Here is a 25,072-nt window from a genome sequence, read left to right on the forward strand (position 1 = left end):
CCTATATCACTTGCCTAACATATTGACTATATATATATATATATATATTACACTAAACAAATCAAGCATATTTTAAGGATCATTAAGATATTTTGCATTGTGACATTTTTATGACAATTAAAAACATATTTATCATTCAGTTCTCATTAATATAAAGGTAAACAAGTATTTATTCATCACGGTAGTAGTTCCCTTTCAAGGGAACTTCGAGCTGCGTCAAACGCTGCGGGAACGCCCCTGCGTTGTGCGTCATGAAGCACGTATGGAATCAGCCCAATGGAGAGATGAAACGTCATAGGCGGGTGACGTCATCGACCAGGAAACTATAAAGCACCCCAAAAACACAAGCGCATTAGCTTCTGTGCTTTCAGTCGCGCTACATGTGAATCTGTCCCTGTGTGATATTGTCTGTCTTACATACCCTGCACCACACAAACAATTTATCCCTATATATATATATATTGAGAGATTATGGCGGACGAACAGCAGTTTAGAAAGTGTGTTCCTCCCTGCTCGCGTTATTTAACGAGCGGGGATACACATGATCTTTGTGTTGTTTGTTTGGGAGTTCAGCATGCCCAGTTTGCTCTCGAGGGAGCAGACTGTGAGCATTGCGAGCGTTTGCCGTTAAGGACGCTCCGCTCCCGCCGGTCGCTCTTTGAGGAGAGCGGTTCGGTGCGCGCTCCCCGCGGTTCGGGTCCCGCTTCTGCCGAGGCAGAGCGGCGGCGCTTATCGTGGGGATCGCAGATGGATCTCACAGCGGGGTTTGAGACGGGCTCTGCCTTATCTCTCCCTTCACCTGTGAGATCCAGTGCCTCAGTCCCGGGTTCGGAAGCACGCGCTGCGGTTTCTTCCGCTCGGGCTGAGGCACCAATGCTGCAGCTATCCAGTTCTGAGGAACTTGATGTTGTTAGTGTTGAGGGAGATGTGGAGGATTCGCCACCCCACACTCCTGAGAGTGATGAGCTTATGGAGGTGTTAACAAGAGCTGTTGAAAAACTTAATATTGAATGGCCAGTGACTAGACAGGAGTCTGTTTCTAAATCAAAGTTGGATGAGAGATTTTTGCCGTCACGTGTGCAGCCTCCACGCCGGTGCCTGCCGTTTTTCCATGATCTCCACACCGAGGTGTCGAAATCATGGAGAAAACCGGTGTCATATAGAGTGTTTAGTCCCCAGACTTCAACATACGCTAATATTATGGGAGCCAAGGCTCATGGTTATGGTGCTTTGCCTCGTGTGGAAGAGACGCTTGCGAGCCATCTCTCCCCCGAAGCAGCATCATCTTTTAAGGCACCGGCATTACCCACCAAGCCTTTAAGAAACACTTCGGCTTTAGTGGGTAAAGCATATTCGGCAGCAGGTCAGGCTGCGTCATGTCTGCATACTATGTCAATCTTGCAGGCATACCAGGCTGATCTGCTAAGGGACATGAGTGAGAGTGAGGAGGTCAGTACTGACGTAGTTCGTGAACTGCGTCAGGCTGCTGATTTATCCCTGCGTGCCACCAGAGAATCGGCCAAATTAATGGGTCGTTCTATGGCAGCTCTGGTGGCCGCAGAAAGACATTTGTGGTTAAATCAGACTAATATTAAAGAGAGAGAAAAAGCTTTTCTTTTAGATGCTCCTCTTTCTCCCATGGGGTTGTTTGGTGATGCTGTGAATTCAGTTATCGATAAATTCCAAGAAGAAAAGAAACAAACTGCAGCTTTTAAAAAGTTTCTTCCCCTTAAAGTTCATGTCCCTGGGGCTGCTGGGCGGGAGCAGCCCCGGCCGTCTTCGAGCTCATCACATAGAGCGCAGCAGAGGCAGAGTGTCGCGTCTCGTGCTCCCCCTGCTGGACAGTGGGCTCAGCCGCGACACTCTCAGCCGAAGCCTTCTCCCAGTAGAACTGATCTGAGGACAGTTATATTGGCTAAGAAGGCTTCGGCTAAGAAGAAGTCCTGACGCCAAGCCGTTCAGGATGCTGAGGGTGGTCCCCACCGAGGCGGAAAGGTGTTCACCTCTTTTTACGGTGCCCATTCCTCCTCGGTGCCCTCAGGGGCTCGTTCTGCCAACCCCGCCTTTATGCCGGGGCACAGACGATCCCAGCGAGCGCTTTCCCGAGGGACGCTCGCTCCCTCTGAGGAGGGTCTCAGAGCGGTCAGACCAGTTGTTCCCTGCCGGTGCGCCGTTACAGGGCGCTGCGTCTGCTGCTCAAGTTACACCAGAGGCCAGTCTCGAGAGGCTGGTACCCTTAGTAGAATTTCTGGCAGAGTGGAAAAGCCTTCCAAAAATATCTCATTGGGTCCTGCAGACAGTAGAAAAGGGTTATGCTATCCAGTTCAGGTGTCGTCCACCAAAATTCAGAGGGGTTCTGCACACAGTGGTGGGCCCCGAGCAGGCTCTGGTATTGGAACAAGAGGTGAAAACGCTCCTTCAAAAAGAGGCTATAGAACGGGTTCCTCCTCCCAGTTTGGAGTCAGGTTATTACAGCCGATATTTCATCGTTCCAAAGAAGGATGGGGGGTTGCGTCCAATTTTAGACCTGCGCATATTGAATCGCTCGGTAGGGAAGCTAAAATTCAAGATGCTCACTATCAAGCAGATCGTGTCTCAAATCAGGTCCGAGGACTGGTTTGTCACGATAGATCTGAAGGACGCATACTTCCATGTGTCCATCCTTCCACAACACAGGAAGTTCCTGAGGTTCGCCTTCGGGGGCGAGGCGTACCAGTACAGGGTTCTTCCGTTTGGCCTAGCTTTATCTCCCCGCACTTTCACGAAATGCATGGATGCAGCACTAGTGCCTCTGAGGCTTCAGGGCATTCGTATTCTCAATTACATCGACGATTGGTTGATTTTAGCCCAGACCGAGCAGATGGCGGTTCGGCATCGAGATGTCGTCCTAGCTCATATCAGAAAGTTGGGGTTGAGGCTGAACGCAAAGAAAAGTGTATTATCTCCTTCCCAGAAGACCACTTTTCTGGGTGTCGTTTGGGATTCGGTATCGATGCGGGCGCGACTCTCTCCGACCCGCATCGCTTCGATTCTCTCAGCTGTGAAACAAGTGAAGCTAGGCCAGCTACTCACTGTCAAGCAGTTTCAGAGACTGTTGGGTCTGATGGCAGCAGCGTCCAACGTTATACCTTGCGGCCTGTTGTACATGAGACCGCTACAGTGGTGGCTCAGGACCAAGGGATTCTCCCCGAGGGGAAATCCGCTCCGCACGTTCAAAGTCACGCGGCGCTGCCTTCGTGCTCTGGTCATGTGGAGAGAAACTTGGTTCCTATCCAAAGGTCCTGTGCTGGGGGCTCTTTGTCGTCGCATAACGCTAACGACGGATGCTTCCCTCACAGGGTGGGGGGCGGTCATGAGTGGTCGCCCAGCCCAAGGTCTGTGGCAGGATCATCATCTTTCGTGGCACATAAATTGTCTAGAGATGTTGGCTGTGTTTCAGGCTCTGAAACACTTCCTAACAGACCTGAGAGGCCATCATGTGTTAGTTCAATCAGACAACACGTCGGTGGTCTCTTATATAAATCATCAGGGGGGCCTGCGGTCTCGCCGGCTTTACAAGTTGGCCCGTCAGATCCTCCTGTGGTCCCAAGGGAAGCTACTATCTCTGAGAGCAATGTATCTCCCTGGGTATTTGAATGTGGTAGCAGACTCCCTGTCGAGGCAGGGGCCGAGGCCAGGGGAATGGAGACTCCACCCCGAGGTGGTGGAGCTCCTTTGGTTGAGTTTCGGTCGCGCCGAGGTGGACCTATTCGCTTCCAAGGAGACCACTCATTGTCATCGGTGGTTCTCCATCACTCTTCCAGCCCCCCTGGGGTTGGATGCTATGGTGCAGCCGTGGCCGAGGTCACGTCTGTACGCCTTTCCCCCGATTGCTCTGTTACCAGGAGTTCTGGAGAGGGTCCGCCGGGACGGGGTCAGTCTACTACTAGTAGCCCCGTTCTGGCCGGCCCGAGTATGGTTTGCGGACCTGATTTCTCTCCTGGACGGTTCTCCTTTGGAGCTCCCGGTCAGGAGGGATCTACTCTCCCAGGCGGGGGGCACGATACTTCACCCCCGCCCAGAATTGTGGAAACTGTGGGCTTGGCCTCTGAGGGGGCCCAGCTCATAGACTCCGGTCTCTCAACCGAGGTTGTTGAGACCATTCTTAACTCCAGAGCTCCATCCACGAGGAAGCTTTATGCCTTGAAGTGGAAACTTTTCACTTCTTGGTGTGGAGAACACCTGCAGGACCCAGTTAACTGCCCAGTGGGTGCAGTGCTGGAATTCCTGCAGGAGCGCTTCTCCACAGGGTTATCCCCCTCCACACTAAAGGTGTATGTGGCGGCACTAGCTGCTTACCACGTCCCTTTCAGTGGAGTTTCTCTTGGGAGACACCCGCTTATAACTCGTTTCCTCCGTGGCACTTTGAGGCTGAGGCCAGCAGTTCGTACGAGGGTGCCGACTTGGGATCTGGCCATTGTATTAGAAGGTCTTTCCCTAGCTCCTTTTGAACCTATCGAAGAAGTTCCCGAGAAGTTTCTCACTTTTAAGACTATCTTTTTGCTTGCTATCTCTTCACTAAAAAGAATCGGAGATTTGCAGGCTCTGTCGGTTTCACCCTCGTGCCTGGAATTTGCACCTGGCATGGTTAAAGCTTTTCTGCATCCTAGACCAGGTTACGTTCCTAAGGTTCCTACTAATATTGTTAGACCTACGGTTCTGCAGGCTTTCTGTCCTCCTCCATTTATGTCATCGGACCAGGAGAAACTTAATTCACTCTGCCCTGTTAGGGCATTAGACGCTTATGTCCACAGAGCTGCCCTGTGGAGGAAATCAGAACAACTTTTTGTATGTTTCGGGCCACCCAGGAAAGGGTGTCCGGCGTCTAAACAGAGAATGAGCAAGTGGGTGGTTGAGGCTATCTCACTTGCTTATGAGTCGGCTGGCCAGCCTTCACCTTTGGTTGTCCGAGCTCACTCTACCAGGAGTATGGCTGCTTCTAAAGCTCTTTTGTCGGGGGTTTCCCTGAGTGATGTTTGTGATGCGGCTGGATGGTCTTCACCGCATACTTTTATTAAGTTCTATGACCTAGACTTAAGCTCTACCCCTGGGGCACAGGTGCTCTCGTCCTCTGTGCGCTAGTCTCACATGACGGTCATTTGGTCCTATGGCGACGTGGGTATTCGCGTTCCCGCAGCGTTTGACGCAGCTCGAAGTTCCCTTGAAAGGGAACGTCTCGGTTACGTATGTAACCCTAGTTCCCTGATAGGGAACGAGACGCTGCGTCGCTCCGCCATACTCCCGGCACTCCCGTTAGCGCTTCCTTCAAGCCTATCAGAAGCTAATGCGCTTGTGTTTTTGGGGTGCTTTATAGTTTCCTGGTCGATGACGTCACCCGCCTATGACGTTTCATCTCTCCATTGGGCTGATTCCATACGTGCTTCATGACGCACAACGCAGGGGCGTTCCCGCAGCGTTTGACGCAGCGTCTCGTTCCCTATCAGGGAACTAGGGTTACATACGTAACCGAGACGTTTTTGTACTACCTTTAATTTATACTGTCGCACTAACATTCAAAAGTTTGGGGTCAGTAATGTCTTTTTTTTTAGCCAGGACACACCAAACTGATCAAAAGTGACAAACAAATACTTTTACATGGTTACAATGACAATCTATTTTAAATAAACTCTTTTCTTCTGAACTTGCTATTCATCAAAGAATTCTGGAAAAAAATGTATCACAAAAATATTGAGCAGCACAATTGTTTACAACATTGACAATGTTGAAATGTTTCTTGAGTAGCAAATCAGCATGTTAGAATCATTTGAGAAGGATCATGTGACTGTTGAAAATTCAGCTTTGCCATCACAGAAATCAATTACATTTAAAAATATATTAAAATATATTAAATTTAAATTCTACTAATATTTCACAATACTACTGACCCAAAACTTTTATAAAGCAGAGCAACTGTCTTGAAAATAATATAAATAATAATTTATATTCAATTGTCCTAGAATGGGATTTATCGTGCTATTTAATTGTCTAAACATTGACATGATATCGTTAGAGGTTCGTGTGATTTTACATGTTGCTATTGCTCTTCAGTCATATCTCTCATTATTGTGAGCTTACTTCTGTGTTGTCTACAGCTAAATGACAGCAAGCTGCCAATACAGCACGGCCATCTTGGAAATACCACTCAGCCAGCTCTTTACATACTCTGTGCAACATCCTAGACAAAGGAGGGGAGAGTGGGTAAGAAAAAGAGAGGTGAAACACTTGATTTCAGCTTAAACGAAGTATAACTTACCCACAGTATTTTTCTATGTTGTCATTGTCTGAGTTTGCGGCATGGTTCATAGATGTGATCTGAGGGCCATGGATATTGCCTTCACAAGCACCCTGATAAAACAAAGTGCAGTCTCATTTATAATATATGGGGCCAGATTTACTAACAGATTGCGCCAATGCAAACCCTCTTTTGGCGTTAAAAAACTACAGTCAGGATTTATTTAGGACACACAGTGAAAAATTAGCACTGAAAAGGTGTTTAAAGTTATTTTTGCAGCTGACCTTAAATGATTCACTTTAAATGAATCATGTAAGGTGATTTACTAAGGTTTGCGCTAGTCTATTTACTGGTATTTGCACCATTATTTACTGCATAAAAAACATGTCTTAAACCAGATGCTAATTTGCACTTCTCCTGGTCATTCTGGAAATGATCCGGCTGTGTCTGTGTTCTTTAATTTGCGTGTCGTCAGTAGATCACACGCAGAACTCTCCACTCCCATCGACACTTTTTTTTATCTGCGCTAATTTGCCCTGTTTATTAAATCTGGCCCTATTCGCACGGGATTAGTATTATCTGGGGACCTCGTGTGAATTAGAAATTACCCACCCACATCTGAATTTCATGTGGTGCATTCGCACAGGATAAGTGAAGCCTGTGATTTTACTCGAATTACTGACTTATCTCCCGGATATGATGTCAATAGGCTATTGCTTAGAAATATCTTGTCGTTATTATAGGTCTAGCTGTATGATATACAATAAACAGAAGAATGTGCCTAACCGCATGCTGCTATACATGTCAATCATTTCCATCTAACCATTCTTTTTGTTTTTGCTCTTCTGATGGTTTTCAGCTTTCTCTTTCTGCAAATTGTATAGTTGTATGGTGTATAGCGATATAACCCAGCACCCAAAATACTATCAAAACACTCCCACGCAGCCTCCTTTTTTCGCGAAAGATGAATAAAAAAGCGCACAGGAAACAAAAACCTTGAAAAAATTATAAAGACCCTGCCAAATCACAGAGATGCCGATTCGCACAGGACTAATATTATCACAGGACCTCGTGTTCAGTGAAATATGGTAGGTAATTTGCTGGGGAATTTTTACTTTGCAAATTACAGGCATGGCGAATCATGGCCGATTTGCACGGGATTAAGGTCACAGACAACCTCCGCAATTATTACAAATGACTAGAGGTCACCAGGTAATACTTATCCCGTGTGAATAGGGCTAGTCTAATTTATTATGAAACTCAACAAAGAGGTTCACAGTCTTAAAGCAACTCTCTAAATGGGTAAAATGATAACAGTGCCCTGTACCTGAGCCACCAGCACAGCTTCCTTCAGCTGACCTCTAGAGGTGAAGAAATTCACTAGCTTTTTCACCTCACCAGTGGCGATGCAGTATGGGATGACATCATCATTGCCTTCTTGCATGAGCTGGTCTGCTCTCCTACATTGAGCAGTTAATAAATGGTGAAAAAACTCACAACATCGGATTTACAAATGCAGAGCAGTAGCCTATATGAGATACCTTTGCATGAGCTTTTTCCAGTATTTCATGGAGACACCAGGGGCCACAGAAAGAGCCTTCTCCCACTAAACATAAAACAAAACAACATAAACAAAATCAACGAAAATTACATTTCTGAAAGAAAAAAGACAAACCTTCTATTTTCTCATATATTATGTTTTTTTTGAAGAAATCAATAATTTTATTCAGCAAGGATGCATTAAATTGATCAAAAGTAACAGTAAAGACATTTATGATGATTTACATTTCAAATAAATTATGTTTTTTTTAATTCATCAAAGAATCCTGAATATATTGTATCTGTCACGATTAGCCACGCACTTCCTGGGTTTACTTGGACTACATTTCCCCTCATACACTTCCCTGGACTGATTTCACCAAACACCATACACCTGCGCTGCACTGATTGCACACACACCTGCACTTCATTTACACACACATAAAAGCCACTTCCACACACCACTTCTCTGCGAAGTATTGCATTGCCACGGCTTTCAATTGTCCTGACCTCTGTTCTCGTCTGCCTGTTTCCTGTGTTACTTACCTCTGCCTGGATACCGACTCCCGTCTGCTCACCGCCTGCCTCGACCATCGCCTGCTGACTATCCCTGGATTTCCTCTGATACTGCTGTTTGCCTGTGATATTGATCTTTGCCTGTTCGACTCTGCTTTCTAATAAACACGCTGCATTTGGATCCCCCAGACTCACGTGATTCATAACAGTATCACTATTTATTTAAACAGCACAACTTTATTTCAACATTGATAATGAGTTATTTATCTTGAGCACCAAATCAGCATTATAATGATTTCAAAAGGATCATGTGTCACGGAATACTGTAAAAATAGTTACAGAAAATTCAGTTTATTTTAAATATGAATAATATTTCACAACAAAATTGTTTTTACAGTATTTTTGTTCAAATAAATGCAGCCTTGGTGAGCATGAGAGACTTCTTTCAAAAACATTAAAAGTGCTTTCTGAACCCTTGGACATTGAAATTATTAAGGCGGTCAATTTACCATGCTACTTTAGTGTGATTAATTGTAAAGCAAAAACACTGAAATAAAACATTAAACACAACTAATCAACAATTAAACTGTTTACCAAAAAATGAAAATTATCCCATAATTTACTCACCCTCAAGCCATACTAGTTGTATATATTTCAGCCAAACATAACTGGAGTTATATCCTGGCTCTTCCCAGCTTTGTAATGGCATTGAACAGTGGCCAAGTTTTTAAAGCTCTAAAAAGCGCATCCATCCACCATAAAAGTACGTAAAAGACTCCAGTGGCTTAATAAATGCCCTCTGACGCGAAGCGGTGGGTTCCCTTTCAAGGGAACTTCGAGCTGCGTCAAACGCTGCGGGAACGCCCCTGCGTTGTGCGTCATGAAGCACGTATGGAATCAGCCCAATGGAGAGATGAAACGTCATAGGCGGGTGACTTCATCGACCAGGAAACTATAAAGCACCCCAAAAACACAAGCGCATTAGCTTCTGTGCTTTCAGTCGCGCTACATGTGAATCTGTCCCTGTGTGATATTGTCTGTTTTACATACCCTGCACCACACAAACAATTTATCCCTATATATATATATATATATATATTGAGAGATTATGGCGGACGAACAGCAGTTTAGAAAGTGTGTTCCTCCCTGCTCGCGTTATTTAACGAGCGGGGATACACATGATCTTTGTGTTGTTTGTTTGGGAGTTCAGCATGCCCAGTTTGCTCTCGAGGGAGCAGACTGTGAGCATTGCGAGCGTTTGCCGTTAAGGACGCTCCGCTCCCGCCGATCGCTCTTTGAGGAGAGCGGTTCGGTGCGCGCTCCCCGCGGTTCGGGTCCCGCTTCTGCCGAGGCAGAGCGGCGGCGCTTATCGTGGGGATCGCAGATGGATCTCACAGCGGGCTTTGAGACGGGCTCTGCCTTATCTCTCCCTTCACCTGTGAGATCCAGTGCCTCAGTCCCGGGTTCGGAAGCACGCGCTGCGGTTTCTTCCGCTCGGGCTGAGGCACCAATGCTGCAGCTATCCAGTTCTGAGGAACTTGATGTTGTTAGTGTTGAGGGAGATGTGGAGGATTCGCCACCCCACACTCCTGAGAGTGATGAGCTTATGGAGGTGTTAACAAGAGCTGTTGAAAAACTTAATATTGAATGGCCAGTGACTAGACAGGAGTCTGTTTCTAAATCAAAGTTGGATGAGAGATTTTTGCCGTCACGTGTGCAGCCTCCACGCCGGTGCCTGCCGTTTTTCCATGATCTCCACACCGAGGTGTCGAAATCATGGAGAAAACCGGTGTCATATAGAGTGTTTAGTCCCCAGACTTCAACATACGCTAATATTATGGGAGCCAAGGCTCATGGTTATGGTGCTTTGCCTCGTGTGGAAGAGACGCTTGCGAGCCATCTCTCCCCCGAAGCAGCATCATCTTTTAAGGCACCGGCATTACCCACCAAGCCTTTAAGAAACACTTCGGCTTTGGTGGGTAAAGCATATTCGGCAGCAGGTCAGGCTGCGTCATGTCTGCATACTATGTCAATCTTGCAGGCATACCAGGCTGATCTGCTAAGGGACATGAGTGAGAGTGAGGAGGTCAGTACTGACGTAGTTCGCGAACTGCGTCAGGCTGCTGATTTATCCCTGCGTGCCACCAGAGAATCGGCCAAATTAATGGGTCGTTCTATGGCAGCTCTGGTGGCCGCAGAAAGACATTTGTGGTTAAATCAGACTAATATTAAAGAGAGAGAAAAAGCTTTTCTTTTAGATGCTCCTCTTTCTCCCATGGGGTTGTTTGGTGATGCTGTGAATTCAGTTATCGATAAATTCCAAGAAGAAAAGAAACAAACTGCAGCTTTTAAAAAGTTTCTTCCCCTTAAAGTTCATGTCCCTGGGGCTGCTGGGCGGGAGCAGCCCCGGCCGTCTTCGAGCTCATCACATAGGCAGAGTGTCGCGTCTCGTGCTCCCCCTGCTGGACAGTGGGCTCAGCCGCGACACTCTCAGCCGAAGCCTTCTCCCAGTAGAACTGATCTGAGGACAGTTATATTGGCTAAGAAGGCTTCGGCTAAGAAGAAGTCCTGACGCCAAGCCGTTCAGGATGCTGAGGGTGGTCCCCACCGAGGCGGAAAGGTGTTCACCTCTTTTTACGGTGCCCATTCCTCCTCGGTGCCCTCAGGGGCTCGTTCTGCCAACCCCGCCTTTATGCCGGGGCACAGACGATCCCAGCGAGCGCTTTCCCGAGGGACGCTCGCTCCCTCTGAGGAGGGTCTCAGAGCGGTCAGACCAGTTGTTCCCTGCCGGTGCGCCGTTACAGGGCGCTGCGTCTGCTGCTCAAGTTACACCAGAGGCCAGTCTCGAGAGGCTGGTACCCTTAGTAGAATTTCTGGCAGAGTGGAAAAGCCTTCCAAAAATATCTCATTGGGTCCTGCAAGAGGGGTTCTGCACACAGTGGTGGGCCCCGAGCAGGCTCTGGTATTGGAACAAGAGGTGAAAACGCTCCTTCAAAAGGAGGCTATAGAACGGGTTCCTCCTCCCAGTTTGGAGTCAGGTTATTACAGCCGATATTTCATCGTTCCAAAGAAGGATGGGGGGTTGCGTCCAATTTTAGACCTGCGCATATTGAATCGCTCGGTAGGGAAGCTAAAATTCAAGATGCTCACTATCAAGCAGATCGTGTCTCAAATCAGGTCCGAGGACTGGTTTGTCACGATAGATCTGAAGGACGCATACTTCCATGTGTCCATCCTTCCACAACACAGGAAGTTCCTGAGGTTCGCCTTCGGGGGCGAGGCGTACCAGTACAGGGTTCTTCCGTTTGGCCTAGCTTTATCTCCCCGCACTTTCACGAAATGCATGGATGCAGCACTAGTGCCTCTGAGGCTTCAGGGCATTCGTATTCTCAATTACATCGACGATTGGTTGATTTTAGCTCAGACCGAGCAGATGGCGGTTCGGCATCGAGATGTCGTCCTCGCTCATATCAGAAAGTTGGGGTTGAGGCTGAACGCAAAGAAAAGTGTATTATCTCCTTCCCAGAAGACCACTTTTCTGGGTGTCGTTTGGGATTCGGTATCGATGCGGGCGCGACTCTCTCCGACCCGCATCGCTTCGATTCTTTCAGCTGTGAAACAAGTGAAGCTAGGCCAGCTACTCACTGTCAAGCAGTTTCAGAGACTGTTGGGTCTGATGGCAGCAGCGTCCAACGTTATACCTTGCGGCCTGTTGTACATGAGACCGCTACAGTGGTGGCTCAGGACCAAGGGATTCTCCCCGAGGGGAAATCCGCTCCGCACGTTCAAAGTCACGCGGCGCTGCCTTCGTGCTCTGGTCATGTGGAGAGAAACTTGGTTCCTATCCAAAGGTCCTGTGCTGGGGGCTCTTTGTCGTCGCATAACGCTAACGACGGATGCTTCCCTCACAGGGTGGGGGGCGGTCATGAGTGGTCGCCCAGCCCAAGGTCTGTGGCAGGATCATCATCTTTCGTGGCACATAAATTGTCTAGAGATGTTGGCTGTGTTTCAGGCTCTGAAACACTTCCTAACAGACCTGAGAGGCCATCATGTGTTAGTTCAATCAGACAACACGTCGGTGGTCTCTTATATAAATCATCAGGGGGGCCTGCGGTCTCGCCGGCTTTACAAGTTGGCCCGTCAGATCCTCCTGTGGTCCCAAGGGAAGCTACTATCTCTGAGAGCAATGTATCTCCCTGGGTATTTGAATGTGGTAGCAGACTCCCTGTCGAGGCAGGGGCCGAGGCCAGGGGAATGGAGACTCCACCCCGAGGTGGTGGAGCTCCTTTGGTTGAGTTTCGGTCGCGACGAGGTGGACCTATTCGCTTCCAAGGAGACCACTCATTGTCATCGGTGGTTCTCCATCACTCTTCCAGCCCCCCTGGGGTTGGATGCTATGGTGCAGCCGTGGCCGAGGTCACGTCTGTACGCCTTTCCCCCGATTGCTCTGTTACCAGGAGTTCTGGAGAGGGTCCGCCGGGACGGGGTCAGTCTACTACTAGTAGCCCCGTTCTGGCCGGCCCGAGTATGGTTTGCGGACCTGATTTCTCTCCTGGACGGTTCTCCTTTGGAGCTCCCGGTCAGGAGGGATCTACTCTCCCAGGCGGGGGGCACGATACTTCACCCCCGCCCAGAATTGTGGAAACTGTGGGCTTGGCCTCTGAGGGGGCCCAGCTCATAGACTCCGGTCTCTCAACCGAGGTTGTTGAGACCATTCTTAACTCCAGAGCTCCATCCACGAGGAAGTTTTATGCCTTGAAGTGGAAACTTTTCACTTCTTGGTGTGGAGAACACCTGCAGGACCCAGTTAACTGCCCAGTGGGTGCAGTGCTGGAATTCTTGCAGGAGCGCTTCTCCACAGGGTTATCCCCCTCCACACTAAAGGTGTATGTGGCGGCACTAGCTGCTTACCACGTCCCTTTCAGTGGAGTTTCTCTTGGGAGACACCCGCTTATAACTCGTTTCCTCCGTGGCACTTTGAGGCTGAGGCCAGCAGTTCGTACGAGGGTGCCGACTTGGGATCTGGCCATTGTATTAGAAGGTCTTTCCCTAGCTCCTTTTGAACCTATCGAAGAAGTTCCCGAGAAGTTTCTCACTTTTAAGACTATCTTTTTGCTTGCTATCTCTTCACTAAAAAGAATCGGAGATTTGCAGGCTCTGTCGGTTTCACCCTCGTGCCTGGAATTTGCACCTGGCATGGTTAAAGCTTTTCTGCATCCTAGACCAGGTTACGTTCCTAAGGTTCCTACTAATATTGTTAGACCTACGGTTCTGCAGGCTTTCTGTCCTCCTCCATTTATGTCATCGGACCAGGAGAAACTTAATTCACTCTGCCCTGTTAGGGCATTAGACGCTTATGTCCACAGAGCTGCCCTGTGGAGGAAATCAGAACAACTTTTTGTATGTTTCGGGCAACCCAGGAAAGGGTGTCCGGCGTCTAAACAGAGAGTGAGCAAGTGGGTGGTTGAGGCTATCTCACTTGCTTATGAGTCGGCTGGCCAGCCTTCACCTTTGGTTGTCCGAGCTCACTCTACCAGGAGTATGGGTGATGCGGCTGGATGGTCTTCACCGCATACTTTTATTAAGTTCTATGACCTAGACTTAAGCTCTACCCCTGGGGCACAGGTGCTCTCGTCCTCTGTGCGCTAGTCTCACATGACGGTCATTTGGTCCTATGGCGACGTGGGTATTCGCGTTCCCGCAGCGTTTGACGCAGCTCGAAGTTCCCTTGAAAGGGAACGTCTCGGTTACGTATGTAACCCTAGTTCCCTGATAGGGAACGAGACGCTGCGTCGCTCCGCCATACTCCCGGCACTCCCGTTAGCGCTTCCTTCAAGCCTATCAGAAGCTAATGCGCTTGTGTTTTTGGGGTGCTTTATAGTTTCCTGGTCGATGACGTCACCCGCCTATGACGTTTCATCTCTCCATTGGGCTGATTCCATACGTGCTTCATGACGCACAACGCAGGGGCGTTCCCGCAGCGTTTGACGCAGCGTCTCGTTCCCTATCAGGGAACTAGGGTTACATACGTAACCGAGACGTTTTTGCAAGATATTTTGCAAAAATATCCATATTTAATATCCATATTTTAAAACTATAATCACTAACTTCCAGCAACGGCTATACACGTGTTTACAAAAGAGTTTTGTTCCGGCGGAAGAGTGACCTTAGGTGAGAATTGATGAACGTGAAAGCGCAGAGGATAGAGCAAAACAAAAGTCTAAAACTGGAAGTTTAAAAGAAAAATGTAAGAGGATTTTGATATAAGAGAAGAGGAGCTACGTCATACATTGGGTCAGAGGTCACCCCTCTGCTGGAACTCGACTCTCTTGTGAACGCTTGTATGGCCATTGCCAGAAACCAGTGATTATAGTTCATAAAGTTCTGAAAAACTTTTCAGAAAATGACATTACAAAAAAAAATCTTTTAGATTTTACCTCTCCCAGTTCCACCATAAGCTCACAGTATCTCTGGATTTGTCCCAGTCTGATATGGATTTCTGCTGCATTCTTGAGCCTTTCCTCTTTACTAGGGGCTCCAATACCACCCCCAAACTTTGACATCTTTACTATGGTCAGCTCTTGTGCTTCAGACTACAGGGAAGGGACACAAATATTTACAAAAAGTAGATAAAAACTACAGTAGAAGTATTGAAAACTAAAAATGCACCAAAAGCCAATATTAGAACGTTACATCACAGTTTATTCACTCACGGTTTTGAAGCGGACCAGGTGTTTCATATGCATGATGCCCTGCCCATAGTTCTGTGGAAGAAGACTATCATCCTGTCCGTTGATTACAGCAACCAGATCCCACAAGTTATGACTCCCTCCTGGAGGCTACAAAGAGAGAGTACATAACCCCTTATTTAGACGTCTAAATAAACTCCTGTGAGAGTTCTGTGTTGAGATTTACTTACTGAGAAACACTCAGAGAACCATCTGAGCTTCTTCATGCGCATGTCGCTAGTTAGTTTATCCAGCTCCTGTTTAATATCTCTGGACACTTTTCCACACAGGAGAGGATGGGCTCCAGGAACCATAGCGCGGTCTACACTCAAGAAATACATGTGGTTTAATGTCTTTACAAAACCAATCCATGCAAACAGTATATAATAAGTGGTTGTGTTTTAACCTGTGCTGCCAATGATGTCATCCCAGCTGTGGTCAGTAAGGATGTTGACCACTAAGGGAGCAATTAGAGGAGTGAGTGACCAAAGTCTGACCGTGGAATCTCTGGAGCAGGAAGCCATGGTAAATGGACGGCTGGGGTGACATGTTAGACCTGGGGGATTTAATTTTATTGACAAGGCTGCATAAATAATGTATTATTACATGGAATGACACAAAATGATATCCCTAGTACTGTATGATAAATTCTACTAAAAGACAGTCCTTGGACAAAAAATAAGTGTTTCCATAACATATTTAGGTCTTTTAACTGTGCATTGTTCTGCTTTTCCTGCCTTCATTTACAGAACTTGAATCATTTAACTGTATCTAGAAATCACAATGTATAAAATGCATCAATTAACTAAGCCATTTCTTTGAAAAAAAGTGCATAAAGGATGACAGCATAATTTTGTCTGCAGCATATACATTTAATACCCTACCATAGACATCAGCTCCATGGTCATATACAGTGTCTAGACAGGTGCCATCTCTGGTGTCCCAGACACGGATGGTGTAGTCCCAGCTCCCTGAGGTCAAAAGGTACGGCACCTCTGTGTTCCACATGAGACCCCGAACTGGAGCGGTGTGGCCACTCAGCACGTTAATGCAAGCATCTTGGGTATAATCCCAGATACGGACAGTCCTAGTCAACATACACACAGATACACATCCATTTATGAAGTTAAAGGTGCACTCAGTCATATTTATGTTGTTTTGGGCACTGACACATTTAGACAAATCCATGCACAAATTCACAGTTACTAGTGCCATAGTAGAAATGAACTATTCACTTTCAGTCATGATTGATTTTTTCTGCAAGTGACAGTTTCTAAGAACAAGATGATATAAATTGGATGATCATGTGATCTCAACACAGAGAACCAAATTAGGTGAGTTTATAGGCTAATTATATACAATTTATTGCAACTTTAAATTAAACAGTGAAATATTTTCATTAGCACTAAAGTTTACCGACAATAAGGCACATAAGGAAAACATATTTCCTTTTTTTTACTTTACAAAATCTGTAAATAAAAGGTATGATGATTAGTTTATGTTTATGTTCATTATTATTTTATTTAGTTATACTATTCATTATTTTCAATTAATTATTCAAGTTTTTATAATTAAGTCCACAAAAAAAAGTCCTAAGGTAAATTTGAGAATGATCATTTGTATTGCTATTAAAACATGTACACTCCTGTTTGGAGTCAGTAAGATTTTTTAATGTTTGAAATGAAAGAAGCCTTCCTGTAATGCCAAAGTAGAATTTTCAGCAGCCATTATTCCACTCTTTAGTGTCACATGATCCTTCAGAAATTATTCTAATATGCTGGTGCTCAAGTAATAATAATTATTATCATGGTTGAAAATGGTTGTGCTGCTTAATATTTACAATCACTTTCAATAAATTAAATGTGTCCTTACGCATCACGCTTGGCATCGCAAGCCACCGGTTACACATGCTGAATAAAAATGTTAATTTCATAAAAAAAAGTTAACAAAAAAACTTACTGGCCCTAAACAAAGCGGTAGTGTATATTAAGAGTGTAAATGGAGATTTTAATTGAATGATTACCCATCATCTGAGCCGCTGCACAGTATGCCCTCTCTGAGAGGTGACCAACGCACATGAAATACTTTGGCCGTGTGACCTGTAAAGACTTTTAGTGGCTGGTCTGAACTGGTGGCCAAGTAATAGACTCGGACATTCTTGTCTTCACAGCCAGTGGCAATCATATCTCTGCAATAGTGAAAGAGAAAGAGTGAGAATGTATTAACTATAATTGTGATGGCAAGAGAAAATAATACTGGTAAAGAGGTTCTGTCATCTGTTTGTATATCTGATAACACTGATCACATACTTGTTATTTTGACTCCAGTCACAGCCAAACACTGCTGCTGGATGTTTGTATTTGTGCAACACTTTGCCGTCAATGGTTCGAATTATGCTGAAATCACAAACAATAAAAAGTAACAATATCATGTCTATGAGTACGAGGACAATATGGCTTCATTACATGGATGGACTAAGGCTTGTGGGGATGTTAGCCAAAACTAAAAATGGACCCACCAAAATCCATCTCCACTGCATGTGGCTATTCTTTTGGAATCCTTATGACTCCAAGCAACACAAAAAATACCATTCTTCCCATGCTGCAACAGAATTCCAGTGAAAAATAAAGACTCACAGTGCAATCAACGATTTTGCAATCAAAATTAAAATAACAATAGCTATTTTAATCTCATAAATTAGAGTCATTAATTCTAAATAGTTAGTATCCTTAAAAAAACGAATGCTTGCCTCATTAAATCTTGTGATCATTTTTCCCTTTTTAACATCCCAAATAAAGGCGCCATTTCTTGACGTAGCTCCTGCTATGCAGTTCAAGTCTCCTTTGGGTTACAGTGAAACATAGAAATGTAGGAAAGAGTTACACAGAAACAAAACCTGTTTGAAACTGCAACGGTAACATGGGCTATTCTAATAGTGTGTAACGTTCTTACCAGGGGCCCAGGACAGAGAGTACACCACTCCCTCATTTCCCGGAGATGTGTACACAGCAGTTAAGGTGTTTATATCCCAGACTTTAATCGTCCCATCAAATGAAGCTGTAGCTAGAATGTTTGGGTCATCTGGCTTGAATTTGCAGTCGAAGATAGTTTCAACATGACCCTGTGACAAAAACAATGTCAGAAAGTCATAAAAAAACCTTACATGATTGTATTATAATTATATAATCATTATGATGACTGCATTGTTATTGTTAACTAAAACTAAAGTCTGAAAAACATTTGAATCGAAATTAAGCCGCATTTACATGCCAACTAACGTTACCTCTCATTAATTCGCAACATGTCAACTACCTTTCATTAATTTGCAACTTCATGTCAACTACCTTTCATCACCATTTGCAACTACGTCAACTAACTCTCATTCATTTGCAATTACATGTCAGCTACTCCTCATCAATTTGCAACTACATGTCAGCTACCCCTCGTTTATTTGCAACTACATGTTTACTACCTCTCATTAATTCGCAACTACATGTCAACGACCTCTTATTAAAGGTGCAATGTGTAAAAATGTTGAGTATCTATTAACAGAAATACAATATGACATCCATAACTATGTTTTCAGTGGTGTATAAAGAACTTACTTAATAAACCATAATGTTTTTATTACCTTAGAATGAGGCATTTATATCTACATAGGCACGGGGGCTTCTATGAAGGTCGACATATTGTGACGTCATGTTTCTACCGTAGCCGACAGCGAACAAACAGCGTTACAGAGCGCGTTTCGTCAATACCTTGAAAGAGAAGCCGCAGAAAGCTAGAAGCTAGCCATAAACACCGTGAGTAGTGACTTTTCCCTTGTCAGTGGTGTAAAATATGTAGTTGGATTGTTTCATGTAACTTAATTCTTCTCCCTCGCTGTGTTATGGCTTTGCTATGTGGGGATAAATGTGCTGGTTACGTTCGTGTGACGGCTGATTAAGTACTCTTGTCATTGACCGTAAAACAGTTACAGGAATCACCAACCCGTCGATCTTGGAAGCTTTTTCAGTCGATCGAGTTTCCAAAATCAGAGAAAAAAAGCCTATTGTGTGTAGTAAATGGTGTCTAGGGGATGCGGAGTCGCGCGTACTGTTACAATCACGTCATTTTTGCCGCACGCACCTTTGGGCTCATGCGGACGCATCCAGTATAAACAAGGCTTAACGCTTTAACCAGCTCAGCCACAGTAACAGCTCATACTAGCCAGCTAAACTTTTACTACCCTGTTAGAAAAAATATATATAGTTGCATAGTATCATGTGGTTCTTCTCCCTCGCTGTATTATGGGTTTGCTATGTGGGGAGAAATGTGCTGGTTACGTTCGTGAGACAATCAACTAATTACTATTATTATATTACGTATTAAGACCCTTGATCCTCACCTGACTATGGCTTTGTAAACTTTATCCATGATGTGGTTTATTATGGACTGTGGTACAGAAACTTGGTTTACTCTGGCTATTCTCTGCCGTCTCAGACGACGATGTTTGTCCTGTTTTAGCCACCGTAGCTTCTTCGAAAGGGAGGGGTGAGCGGTGGGCTGAACCCTTAGTGTAAACTCGCAACCGAACCGTTAGATGTCGCTAAAAGTCACACACTGCACCTTTAATTCACAACTAAAGGTCAACTACCTCTCATTATTTGCAACTACATGTCAACTACCTCTCATTTATTTGCAACTACATGTCAACTAACTCGCTAATTTGACACTATATGTCAACTACTTTTTTTACAGTATTAATAGACTGTTAGGTTAGGGTTAGTAGAATTAGTTGTCTTGTATACTTAGAGTCAGTAGAATGTCTGTTGTGGGAGCGTCAAAATAAAGTTTTAATGTTGGGTCATTTTTGAGTGTCGATCGGCTTAGTATTTTCTGTGTGTTCTGCTCCGTTGACTCTAGTCAGACGCCATCAGCAGCTTTTCTGATTCTACATGTCAAATAGGTGGCGGAGCTCATCGCTGAGAGAGATCACTCTGATTGGCTGTTTCAGCTTAGCGAATCAGTGCACAAGAAAAAAAAACTGAACTGACAAAAGCAAACAAATAAGGAAATAAAGAGGGAACACACCACAAACACTTAAGATCATCTTATTTAAACAGTGTATTATTTTTATAATAATCAAGGGCTGACAATGCCAGTGACAACTTAGCAGACATACTTAGCTAGACTGGCGCTGTTTGCTTTGTCCACACAGTTTTAGCTCTTCCGGTTTCCCTTTTTGAATGCAGAATAGCCTACTGGCACCTGCTGATATGAGAGAGTTATGTCCTCGCTCTCACGCAGTCGCAAAACGTAAGTGCCAGCTGGCTGTCTGCGGTGTTCAAGCGCAACTTTTTTGCCCTGACATAGGCAATGCATGATTTCATCAGCTGTAGTTCTTTGGCGTCGGTTTGGTGTGTCCCCACCTTTTGCAGATATTAACCAGACAGTATACTAATACTCTAATGACTGGTATTTGACATGTAGTTGCAAAGTTACTTATTATTAGTAGAATGTCTAGAATGGACTTTCAAAACAAAGTGTTACCAAATATAAATATTAGATGGGGGAAAAAAAAACATTTTTTTTTTAAAATGTTGCTTTGAAAACAAACTGAAATGAAATAAATATTGTATTTTATGTTTGAATAGTAAAACTGCTAAAACTAAGACTAAAACTGAAATAAAAATTAATGAAAGCAAATTAGAAATATTTAAACAACGCACACAAACTAACAAAAGTGAAAAAAACACATAACCAAATTACTAAAATTAAAGATTAAAACTGAAAATATAAAAATTAAAAGCTAATTTCCTTTATTACTTAAAAAAAAAAAAAAAAAAAATTTATATATATATATTTATGGAAAGTGCTGCAATAGCTGGGAGAAAATTGAAAGGAAATACAGTAAAAAAAAAAGGTGGTAATGTACAGAATGTGGCTAAAACGTAGGGCAGACACAGGATGCTTAATTAGTAGTGAAAGGAAGATAACCATAAGTACATGTATTAATGTTATAAACAAAATAATTGAGATCAGACAGTCGAATTATTGAAAATGAATGCAGGGCCACTTCGGGAAAATTAGACACCCGAGGTCTGCACATTTTGCTTTGTGTTGCGGGCGCGTTATAACCTCAGTTGTGCATTAATTTATGATAATTCAGTGGCCTGTTGTCAATTATTCCTTACTTAACCATGGGGTGAAAAGGTTATGTTGCATTTACCGTCATTAACAACAATCAAGGCAACTAAAAGAGCTGTTTACCTGAGAAAACAACATGAACTCTTGTTGAATTGATCAGAACTAGGACGGAAGGGCACCACTTCAAAAGCAGAATGACTAATATAAATGCATCGTTTTGAGCCATTTGTGCTTACTTGAATGCTTACATTTTATGAATAAGTTAACCTACAAATAACTTTAAAAAAAATAATTTGTGTAGATATTAAATATAAAAAGTGTAATAATCATTTCAGGGTTTTTCATTGTTTGTTCCACAACAACATGTCAGTTTTCCTACCAGATCCCGCAGGAAGTCCCACTTTTTGGCACCCATGTCATACAGTCCTACTCCCCCATCCATGAAACAACATACAGCGTGCCCGGGTGGGAGGGAGAAGGCCTGGTTCTGCGAAAGAGTAGGTGGAGGCACAGCCTCGCTAGTGGAGGAGGTGTAGTGATTCTTGGAAGGGGAATTCGAGCTAAAGGCTAATAGAGAGATAACACCAACATCAATATGAGTCATTATGATGCCATACACAAATACATTTGCATAAGTGCTAAATGGTGAACATGAAAACACATACATTTCTTTGCTGGCGGGGAATTTAAAACATGAAGTGCATGGAAGCCGGTTTTCTTCAGTTTAAAGTTATCCAGAGGTGTCGCTCTTGATACGTTCCATACTCTTAGCACACCGACTTGAGAATCTTGAGAATTCAATATAATGAGATAAACAATTTTTTTTACTGATGCAAATATGACTGAGCATTCCATTTCAATCTACATCCCAGCTGCTTAAACAGTAAATGTAATTAATAATTAAATGATAGTTCTAAAATCAGATCAAAGCTGGTCTGTTAAGATTAAAACTACTATTTCCCACTGGCCCTTCTGTGTGTGTTTATCTTACCCCCTGTGATAAACATGCCAGGGGCGCTGGGCACCCAGGCCAGACACTGCACGGAGGCAGCAGCACTGGGGAAACTAAAGGTAGTGATGCAGCATAGAGACTCAGAGTCCAGCAGTCTAATGCCATTGTGCATGTTGGCCACCAGTAGGTAGTCTGTGCTGAGAGGGTCCCACTCCAGAGCTGTGATGGGGTCTTCCTCATCTGTGCCTTCTAACGACTCGGGCCGCAGTACGTGCTTTTGATTCTTTGAGCCTAAGGTGATATAATTAAAAGAAATGCATGTTATTGTTCAGGTTAGACCTGGGCACTACTATCTCTTTCCCTGCCATTAACATGATTTTACATAATTTATGACACAATGCTTAACCGCCATGGAGTTTTTCAGGGAATCCATGTTTTCACTGTTATACAGTAGGGGGTGCAGTTACGCATCTTCTGAAATAGTGCAGCAACTATGGATCCAAAAACAAACGAAGGAGGAGCGAATAGAAGACTGCTTACACGCAATAAGGCAATGTGATCATAATAATAATAACCTGGAATAAAATGTTTTTTGTTTGTTTGTTGGTTTGTTTAAAAGCAGATGCTCTGTTCTTTCTTATGGTATATTGACCGTTTACACATTCATCAAGTTTAAAATGAAAGTTTAGTGAATATGATAAAAAATGCTGGAGCTGGCAGGCAACTTCTTTAGAAAGTGCTGGCGGGAAAAGAGTTGATAATATGAACTGTATCTAATCTGGATATAGTTCATATTATTATTTATATTATTGTTGTTTTTAAATCTCTGTTGATGTTATGTTAGATTTTTTTTATTTTTTTTATTAAAGGAAAAGTTCACCCCAAAATGTAAAAAATGTCATAATTTACTTATTCTAATGTTGTCTAAAAACCTGTATGACTTTCTTTATTCTATGCTACAATCAAAGAAGATATTTGAAAAATGTCCCAGTGTTTTGTTATTTTTTTGCCCATAAAATGGAATTCACTGATCACCAAAATTGTTAATTTCCTGTCATGATTCCCGTCTTAATGACTTTTAAGTTGAAGTGTTTTCTGTTCCCATTGTTTCTGTGTTCTCTTATTTCCTGTTTCCCTTGTTTGCATTAGCTTCCTTGCCTCCATTTTGAAGTGCGTTCCACTTCGTGAAGTGGACGAGGGAAGTTCATATGGAAAGGCCCCCGTTCCCTCGATTTTGACAGAGGGAGCGAGTCTACTTCATATGTACACTTCAGGCAGCTCCATATACCACAATACAACACGAGTGTGACGTCACCGCAGATCTTGTCTAATCACCACCACAAACAAACAACTCTATGATATATTAATTATAATTTTTTTTAATTTAAAACAACCCAAACATACCTATATACATTTGGATGCTTCCTTAAACAAATTCTTAAAGAAAAAAAAAAAATCAACTCATAGCTGATTCCAAGTGATCAAGGGCTCAGGATGGTCCAATTCAGCCCATTGCAGTTTCCGACAGTAGTAGGCACTCGCGCAACGTAAGCAATGACGTACACCCGAGTGAACGAGACGGAGGGAAGTTAGCGAGTGAAGGGCATGACAATTTTGGACTGGAACGCAGCCTTTGTTTGTTACAATAGCAACCCCGATTAGTTCTTTATTGTTCCCTCAGGTGTTCTTGTTTCCTTGTCATCTTGTAAGGTTGCCTGTGTATTTATAGCCCTGTGTTTTAGTCAGTCGTTGACTTTGCTGTTTGCATTCCTGTTCAGAATTATGTTCCTGCTCCCTGGTTGGATTATCTTTGTTTATGTTTTTCTTTAATAAACTTTTGCTGCATTTAGATCCTTGCCTTACCTCGTCTTTGCCACCGATGTAGCAGTTACCAACATTCGTCAAAATATATGCATAAAGTTTTGGAATTACATGTTCTTAGCATTAATAAATATGAACCAACAAAAGCAGTTACGGTACCTGGTTGAAAGACGGACAGACTGCCATCAGTGTGTCCAAACACCACTTTGCCCTTCTTCAATGGATGCCAGCGGAACAGGCAGATATCCGAGAGGAAACTGTGAGCCTCCTTATGCACAGTGACTCCTGAGTCAGGCCCAGAGATGGACCATACGTACAGAGGACCCCGGTGGGATACGAACGCAACGCTGTCACCTGCATTCCAGCACCAGCTTAGAGAAGCTGGGATACCTGGGAATTATCCATTTAGAGAAGTTTAAGACCTCACATAAAAAAAGTCATAAACAAAAACAGTTATTAAAATATCTTAGGATCGAGTTAAAATTATTCAAAACTGTTCATCTTTAGTCTGAGAAAAACTTGCATTTTGAGTGGTGTCTTGAAGGACACATGCAGTCAGGTGGAATATGTGTCTTGAGCTGGTGTGCATTTCTTAGGACACTACAGTAGGTGTGTGGGCAGTGGTACCTTTGGTGTTATCTAGCCGTGTAATGGCCTTCTGCTCGGCCACGTTCCAAATGATGAGCAGGTTATCAGCACTTGCACTAGCAAACACTTCAGGGTTGTGTGGACACCACGATATAGCCGTGATTGTCTTCTTGTGTTCAGACATGATCGCTCGAAGCTTAAACTCATTATATCTGTGATCAAGCTTAACAGACATTAAATCAGTTAAACAACATGACAAGTCACATTAGACTACATTGGTAGGTTGTAAAAAGGTTAGTTCACCTTGAACTAAATTCAAATGAGGATATTTTTAATGAAACCTGAGAGATTTATGCTTCTCCTTTTAAAGTCCAATCTAACAAAACTTTGACACTTCAGAAAGTTCATTAAGACATCCTAAAAATAATCCAAACAAATTCAACAATTTAATGATTTTATTTACATATAAACATTGATCAATGTGCACACATAGAACACATATAATATATGTGCATATGGAACACATCT

The 25,072-nt window shown here is 43.8% G+C and overlaps 1 protein-coding gene across 4 annotated transcripts in view; it reads right to left on the reverse strand.

Moving 5' to 3' along the window:
• wdr17 (WD repeat domain 17) overlaps positions 1 to 25,072 on the reverse strand; it is a 61,408-nt gene that overhangs the window by 7,660 nt on the left and 28,676 nt on the right. For 3 of the 4 annotated variants that reach the window (XR_013207822.1, XM_077246633.1, XM_077246635.1), the window contains exons 3-21: positions 24,584 to 24,767; positions 24,116 to 24,346; positions 22,175 to 22,426; positions 21,849 to 21,971; positions 21,563 to 21,750; positions 18,007 to 18,175; positions 17,804 to 17,895; positions 17,573 to 17,655; positions 17,364 to 17,450; positions 17,078 to 17,242; positions 15,939 to 16,141; positions 15,461 to 15,610; positions 15,246 to 15,376; positions 15,040 to 15,165; positions 14,764 to 14,919; positions 7,813 to 7,877; positions 7,599 to 7,731; positions 6,293 to 6,384; positions 6,115 to 6,214 (exon numbers count right to left, since the gene is read on the reverse strand). Coding sequence is in view for 3 of the 4 variants with exons in the window: in XM_077246633.1 (XP_077102748.1) it covers positions 6,115 to 6,214; positions 6,293 to 6,384; positions 7,599 to 7,731; positions 7,813 to 7,877; positions 14,764 to 14,919; positions 15,040 to 15,165; positions 15,246 to 15,376; positions 15,461 to 15,610; positions 15,939 to 16,141; positions 17,078 to 17,242; positions 17,364 to 17,450; positions 17,573 to 17,655; positions 17,804 to 17,895; positions 18,007 to 18,175; positions 21,563 to 21,750; positions 21,849 to 21,971; positions 22,175 to 22,426; positions 24,116 to 24,346; positions 24,584 to 24,767 (2,730 nt within the window). In the remaining variant the exon portion in view is untranslated. The remainder of the gene's footprint in view (positions 1 to 6,114; positions 6,215 to 6,292; positions 6,385 to 7,598; positions 7,732 to 7,812; positions 7,878 to 14,763; positions 14,920 to 15,039; positions 15,166 to 15,245; positions 15,377 to 15,460; positions 15,611 to 15,938; positions 16,142 to 17,077; positions 17,243 to 17,363; positions 17,451 to 17,572; positions 17,656 to 17,803; positions 17,896 to 18,006; positions 18,176 to 21,562; positions 21,751 to 21,848; positions 21,972 to 22,174; positions 22,427 to 24,115; positions 24,347 to 24,583; positions 24,768 to 25,072) is intronic. The other variant, XM_077246634.1, reaches the window with a different exon arrangement.

The sequence above is a fragment of the Siphateles boraxobius genome, unplaced genomic scaffold, assembly GCF_051911475.1.
Source record: "Siphateles boraxobius isolate OS27281-9 unplaced genomic scaffold, OSU_SipBor_1 29, whole genome shotgun sequence".
NCBI classification, from domain to species: Eukaryota; Metazoa; Chordata; class Actinopteri; order Cypriniformes; family Leuciscidae; genus Siphateles; species Siphateles boraxobius.